Below are 7,935 nucleotides of genomic sequence, written 5' to 3' on the forward strand. Positions count from 1 at the left end.
GTAGCATTTAAATTCGGATCAGAAAATAAATTATAATAAACTCTGAATAAATATCTCAAAACAAGGTAAATGTCAAGGCAGTGATTAAAAGGGTTGGACTTCAGGGCTTGGTTTCACGATTACGGGAACATTTTGAAGGCTTGAAGGCCTTTAACAACTCAGCGGTGGCTAGAACGCACCGTGCCAAAAATATGTTTCAAAACCATAATAACACATGCCATTTGATGGAGGCTTTTATTACGTGCCATTTCATAATGCCACCGATCAGCCTCTAAAACGCTGGGTTCGTCCAAGTTCGTCCGGTTATTCATTACGCTTATCGCTTTGTTTTTCTCAACCTGCTCGTTCACTGACTTGTTCGACTGCTAATGTTCAACCCGTAGTTATCAATCTGTCCGGACCCAGGGGGGGGAGGGGGGGGGGGACTTTCCTCGAAAATCAAGTTACCTCCTGCCGGTCCAGAAGAGATAGAGACTGTGTTGAGAGGTCATGAAAACCAACGGCTCACCGCGACTGGTTATTAACACGCTCGGTGGGAGAGCGGGGAGGAGGGTTGGTGTCAGGGTGTTATTTGATGGTGTTTCAATTCTATTCTATTCTTCCTTTGGGAGGTGGAGTGGAGCCATGAAAGCTACGATTTCCAAGACGCATCAGTCGGTTTTTGGAGTCTAAAATGAACGACTCGACTACAACTCGAAAATATGCCCTTAAGATTGAAATGATGAGTTTGGAAGCAGCAGAGAGAAGGAAAAACGCTCACTTTGCTCTGATTCTCAACCCTCAATGACCACCTCCTTTAAAGTGGGACTTATGAACTGATAAGCGTATCACGATGTACTTTCATCTGAAAGTCCTACTATTTCTAAGTGCCAGGACGTACAACATACAATAAGTGCGTACATTAAGTGCCAGCACGTACAACATACAGTAAGCGCGTACATTAAGTGCCAGGACGTACAACATACAGTAAGTGCGTCATATTATTTGGAACATCGCCCGGTCTTACATGGAACCTTATTTTGTCGTTAAAACGGTTGAAAGCAACGAACCGCCAGTGAAACTGTACTCAATAGTTTGCTGCTTGTGGCAGCGGGGCAGGGTTGAGGACGTATAGGTGTGGTGCCACACAGAGCTCCTGCCAAACGCACACACAGATGCAGCAGAGCGGCCGTATGCTGTGAATACATTTCATCTTCTCTCTGATGTGGTCTGCATCAGAGGGGAGGTGGGGGGGGGCGGGGGGGGGGGGGTGTGTGCACGACACCTGCTCCCTGCTGGAGATGCTGCTATAGGCGCGAGCTGAGATCCAAATAGACAGCGTCACAGACCACAGGGCTGTCTTCAATGTCTAGAATGTGATAATGGCGGCCGTGTCGGGGGGGGGGGGGGGCTGTCTGCCTGTTTCCTGTTACAGAGCTGTCAATCACACCTGGGGGGCAAGTATGAAGAAGAGAGTGTGGACGGATTAAAGACGAGCACAAAGACGAGTCTCACTCGTACCGATCAAAACGTTTTTACACATGTGACATCATGCGTGCCACAATCACCAATCATCATTATCTTTATTATGTTATTATGGTCTAGGGTAAACGGGTTGCATTTATAGTGCTTTCCCCTGCAAAGGGACATTTGTTTTCCATGTGGAAGGTCCTTCTAAGCAGCTGGTATCTGCTGAAACCACTTCTTAACCACCGTGACCCACTTGTGTTCCCGTAAACACGCCAGCGGACGTGGGTACTCCTGAAAGGCTCTTTGTCATGTCACTGGTTGTGTCCCCTTACCGCGTTAGGGCTAATCAGTGGAGCAGTTTGTTTTTGTTGTCGCTCAAAGGTTACCATAGCAACCTTCCTCCTGATAACATCACTTCCAGCGTGTGGAGGTATCATTTCCTGTGTCTCGTGTACCACCCCCCCCCCCCCCCCCCCCCCGGCCCCCCATGCCCGGACATTAGTATCAGCGTTTCCAAGAGCGTGTTGTCCTAGTGTTGTGTGGTTTCGATGTGGGACTTTGTGCGTCCAATTTGCTAACTGCCGGTCGGAACAATTAATAATTCACCAAGTCAAAGTATTTATATCCTACGTTAATGTAAACACGTGAATGAGTGATGACACCAAAGCAAGCATCGCCGCGGTTACACATTCGAGCGCCTCAGCGATAAAAAACAAAACGATTCAATCAGAAAACTAAAAATATAATCAAACATTGACACCAAAAAACCTCACAAAAGTCGCGCGACGTGATTCACAGGATCAGTCTAGTTCATTCATTAATTAGTGACAGGTTCTCATTGTTCTCCTGACACTTGACTGTAAACCTGCATGTGGTTTGAAAAATGAAACGTTAATTATGTTTAGAACAATTGAAAATATAAACAAACAAGACAACCATAACACCAAAAAAAAACCCTGCTTATTAGAAAAGCTAATTTCCTCAGAACTAGGCCCGGCGTCACACTCGTCAGTGCTCGACTCTCTGTCGGGCTCTGATAACGACGTTAGTTCCTTTAAAACCTAATTAAATGATATCCTCTTGGGTTTTCGCAGACGCGGTGGGATGTGTGGACCGAGGCGACGTATCAGTGACACATTATCGATATTGCGTGTTTATACGACAACAAGATATCATCTGTGGTTTTGTTTATCACAACAATTTGAAGTACGTGCTTTTTCTTTGCCTGGTCTTGAAAGATACACAGATGCACAAACGCACAAAAACGCACACATGCACACACGCACACACACAAACACATACATACAAACTACAAACATTTTGTTAATATTCTCTGGTTCTACTCTAACGTGATTAACGCTACAAAAAAATATAAAAAGTTACATTCAACTTGACAATTGAATATAACTTTATAATTAGTTCACCAGGTCTAGTTTATCCTTATGTAATGCTTATAAAGTAATATTTGTGTCATTCAGTTCAAGGTAACATACTGTACGACAACATCCACAAACAACACACCGTCGTGGTGTTCTGACGCACAACCTGTGCCCTGTTTCCTCCTATTTGTGTCATTCAGTTCAAGGTAACATACTGTACCACAACATCCACAAACAACACACCGTCAACACAACGGCATTGTGTTCTGACCCAAAAAAAAAACGCCTGTGCCCTGTTTCCTCATAATTGTGTCATTCGGTTCAAGGTAACATACTGTGTACCACAACATCCGCAAGCGACACACCATCGTTGTGTTCTGACCCACAAACTGTGCCCCGTTTCCCCAGTGCTGCGAGGGCGACGTCACAGCCTCCATCGACACCGGTTGCCAGCACAACCACATCTCCAGCTTCTGCTGCCGGAGACTGGGGTGAGAAACGTTGTGTTTTGTATGGCTCTCTAACGCAGAGCAGACGGCTAGGGCCCACACACGCACACACCGCTCCAGGCGCTGGCGTGCGTACTACGAATCACCGCTTCGGTCCGATTCGGTTCGCAGTTGATAACCCGGCCTTTGGTTTTGAGAATTACAGTGAAGGAACAATTGTTTTGTCTGAGCCCGTAGTCTGGGACTCGGGCAGGTTGTGGCATTCATTGGAAAAAAAAAGCAATGAATGATGAGTATTTTGTCTAGCGACCTTTGTCACAGATACAGTCTCAAAAAGCCAGTGGGCTTCACATGCTCACGTGAGACGGCACCCATTGGGGGCAAGGAATACGTTCTGGAGAAAGACACGCGATCTTGAGAAAGAGTGCATGAGCTCAACACTCTGTGGTCTCGGGCGATAGCAATCTTCTTGTTGAGTGCACATGAATACCAAATGGAAATGCCAACCAACGGCTATTAAGGAAAGAAGCCTAAAGGGAACAGCAACTCAAATATGAATGTCAGAAAAATAATGAAAAACTGCACCAATTTTGTGGTTGATTCTGTCCACTTATCTGCCCCTTATCTGGGCCTTTGAGTTTCTTTCACCTTTTTTTCTGAGCGTGTGTATGTTTAACAATTATTCACAGAGCCTGAGGTGAATAATTGTTTTAGTATATGCTACACGTAAACACTTGTTTACTGAAAATAAACAAGATAACACTTTGCCGGGATTAATTTGTTTTTATTAGCGCGACGAGACGACCGTCATGCGCGCTCAAACAATATCCTGCGTTTGATATCTCAATCATGGGATATTGCCCAATATCCCGAGATAACGAACCAATCAAATTGCGCCATCTTAGGAGGTTCAGGTGTAGCATATACTATGTGGGTGTGTGGGTGTGGGTGTGTGTGTATGTGTGTATCTGTGTTTGTATGCATGTATGTATGCGTGCATGTACAGTATGTATGCATGTATGTATGCGTGCATGTACAGTATGTGTGTTTGTGTGTATGTACTGTATGTATGTCCTGTATATCTAATGCACACGTGTCCTGTGTTTCTCTCAGCTTGGTTCCTGAACAGGACAGTGCTGGGCCTACAGTGAGGGGTCTTCAGCTGCAGCTGGGGACACAGAGGGTCCAGTGCTCGGCCTATGTCAAAGGTACAGACCACCGTCACAATCTGCCCCGCACACTCGGCGATAAGCAGGGACCAATAGATAATCACTTCCTGCTCAAAATGCTGGCGCTTTAAGAGGACTGGGGGGCGGGATCATGGTGGGTCATGGTAGAGGTGAAGGTGTTTGACTCTGCTACCTGCAAAGGATTCTGGGTTTTGAACCCCAAAGTCTGTAATCCACCTATAGGGAAGATGCCTCCCTACCCCTACCTGCTCCTTAACGTAATGTTAATTTAAAATAAAACCTGCGTGGTGGTTTTGGATAAAGGCATGCTAAATAGTAAAAAGAAAGAGTATGTGTCAGCCGTTATGTTCTGGGTTCAAGTGGTAATGCTGATGCTTCTTTCCAGTGCTAACTATGCTACAGTTAGCTAACAGGATAGTACATTAACGCTCAATATTCCACCAGCACCTGCAATGTACACTTTCAGTGTGTGTGTGTGTGTGTGTGTGTGTTCTTTGCTTCGTTTGGTTATGTTAAGCATGGTTGCTCTTAAAAGAGTGTCCTTGCATGTGTGTGTACTCCATTATAGCAGTAAGCGTGACTTTTCATCCATTAGGCTGAGTGGTAGTGGAAGTGACGTGGGATTCTACCTTCTAACACGTGGTGCGTTCCGTCTGAAGGCAAACATTAAATCCATGAAGGCAATTGGTGGAAATTGCCCGAGCACTTAATTTCGGTTCATTGCTAAAATGTAGAATTTCTAATTCAATTAATTCAAACCCATTTGCATTTAGAACTGCTAATGGCATCGTAATGAAAAAGGGTATGGTTCCAAAATTAAATGATTATTATGTGCTTGTCAAAACATTACACACATATTCAGAGACATATTTGTCGTTCCAGGAAACTGCATAAATCATCATCGGCACTCACTGTTTCTTTCAAAGTCTCAGTGTCATCCTTAAGGGCCTAAATATGTCTTCCTTCTGTCCCTTCCTCTTCTCCATGGTTCCTTGCAGATGATGAGGTGTCTGAGCTGTGCCTGGGTCTTCAGACACTGCTGGAACTCAAAGTAAGTGTCTCATTGGCTTAAGTACACTCACTTGCTTACTTGGTTTAGCAAATGTACCTGCTTCTGATTTGATCTCAAACTTCTCTGCTTAAACCAAGAGAGAGAGTGCGAGTCCAACACACACACAGCGAGAGCGAGCGAGAGCGAGAGAACATTCGCCCCCCCCCACCTCAATGAATTAAATATGTGTGCCGATGTCAGCCAGAGACAGGTGGCAAGGCAGTGTGATTCCAACAGATTAGACGCCACTCCTAGAGAGAGAGTGTTCTAGAGAACGTTCCAGGGGAGGGAGGGAGGAGACTGAGGAGACTGATGAGGCACCAGAAGGGCTGGGAGGTGGCTGCCTGCGTCTGGTCGCGTCTGTTGCAGGAAATATTCATCTGTCTGAGCGCTACTCAAAAGGCACAACATCAACGCTATGGGCGACCACTGTCCTGGGAGACACACGCGTAACGAGAATCCACTTAATTATTAAAGTGTTTTTTTTTTTAAACTAGCAACCAATGCAGAAGGTGAATATGTAATGTGATATGGGTGTTAATATGTTCGATCTCAGCCAGGATATTCCAGAGAGAAGGAAAGATGGTAACAACTAAAGACAGACAGTAAAAAAAAACTAAAGACAGACAGTAGACCTGATGGTCAGTGTTTTCTCTATATAAAGATTAAGGCAAAGAATGCCAGGGAAATCCCAAAGAGCTGGGCTTCAACTTCAGAAGACATTTGTACGACAGGAACTAAGGGAGAAGAATGAGGCCAGCGACAAAGACAGACAAAGAGAAGAGGCGGGGAGAGGGAGAGAAGGGGGTGAGAAATAGAAAGTGCTGTGTTTCAACCAAACGGTGAGTAATGCATGAGTCAGATCCCACAGAGTGTCAGTGTGAACGCGGCCGTATGTTTTTACATAATCACAGACGGTTCAATCCCCTAAAGGGGCTTGTGGAGCCTATATTGACTCATGTTATGGAGAGCGAGTTGACAGGTGAGAAGAACCCACGGTTTACACCCATGTCTACATACTGACCATATGTCCCATGAGAGAAAAACAGCAAAAATGAAACTTAAGTACAGAAAAAGTCCAAGCAACTCAATATATCAGATTTGAAAAGTGGTACAATTTTATAACAGAACAAAAAAAACCAAATAAAAATAAAATTGAAATGACCAAGTCCGTCAATCGGCCACTAAATCTTGGTCCTAGTCGGACTAGCAGATAATGCTACAACGTAGCAGCAGCTAAGATAGCATCAGTGCCCAGGTGGGGTGGCCAAAGCATAAATTTCGCCTCCAGTTTCGAACACGACACACAACATTGCTCTAATGGCGCAAAGCGCACGCTTCAAACGGTACCAAAGTCTGTATTGGAGGCGACAACTCTGAAAACGTTATTTAGCATTCGCCCTGGTCTGCCTAACAGTCATTTCCCCCTGCTTCTTCTCGCCCAATCACAGTGCTGCGTGGACCTGAGTGGGCGGGTCCTCAGGCTGCAGGGGTCCGGTGAAGAGCTGCCCTTCCAGGTGCCGGTGGCCAGCAGCCAGTGCTGTCACGACACCAATAAGAACCTGTGAGGAGGTGGTTCGCTCCGGGGGGGGGGGGGCGTGGCTAACCCCTCCACGTCCGCGAGCCTTCTTCTGATTGGCTGATCGGCCGTGGCCGCCGGAGGGGGGAGGGGATTTGTTGCCTGGACTGTCCAATCACATCGTCTCACACTGCCAGATCCTGGATAAGCCCCTCCCACACACCTCACTATACTCACAATCGGTTCTTTGCGTTTACATCGGTTGTAATTGTTAACTGTAGAATTTGTAGAATTTGACGATGTTCACCGGGATCATCTTTGGGGTCGTAACAGTCTTCATGATTATTATCGTCACGGTTACCTATTAACCATTCTACCGGCTGGCCCCCCCCCAACTATATGGACAATCAGAAGATCGTTTTTTCATGATTAGTTGTATCGTTTAGCCGTCGTTCTTGATCTGGTGCGTTCGTGCTGGTGATTCATCCGCGATTTTGGTTGTTTGATATAAAATGATTTGAGCTTCACGACCACCTTATTCCGAGACGGGGCAAGAGACAATGACACGGTAGAAGTTAGGACGAGATGTGAACAAAAATAGGCGTAAGACATTTTCCCATTAATCCAGGTGAGGCACCTCTATCTCTCTCACTCTGTCTCTATGACTCTCTCTCTATCTCGTCCCTCTCTTGTTCTCTACCTCTCTCTCTCGCTCTCTGACTTATATTTAATTGAATTTACAAATGTGGAGCAAATGGCGTAGAGTCACACAATGGCCTGGATTAAGAAGTTATTCAAAAAAAGTATTTGGCCGGACTCAACGGGCGAGAGCTAACCAGAACATTCCATCTGCATGACTTTGTAAAGTTCCCGCTTTTGTACGAGTCTGCATGTTTGT

General features: G+C 45.5%; 1 protein-coding gene across 1 annotated transcript; it reads left to right on the forward strand.

Moving 5' to 3' along the window:
- Positions 1–3,028: 3,028 nt before the first annotated feature.
- On the forward strand, positions 3,029–7,935 carry nrip2 (nuclear receptor interacting protein 2; the record flags this gene model as incomplete). The annotated part of the gene is made up of 5 exons (XM_084491155.1): positions 3,029–3,034; positions 3,237–3,319; positions 4,391–4,485; positions 5,466–5,518; positions 6,970–7,935. Coding segments are annotated over 5 exons (354 nt in total), but the record flags the coding sequence as incomplete, so codon positions are not given.

This window comes from Micromesistius poutassou (genome assembly GCF_964030765.1).
Source record: "Micromesistius poutassou genome assembly, contig: SCAFFOLD_612, whole genome shotgun sequence".
In the NCBI taxonomy this organism is placed as follows: Eukaryota; Metazoa; Chordata; class Actinopteri; order Gadiformes; family Gadidae; genus Micromesistius; species Micromesistius poutassou.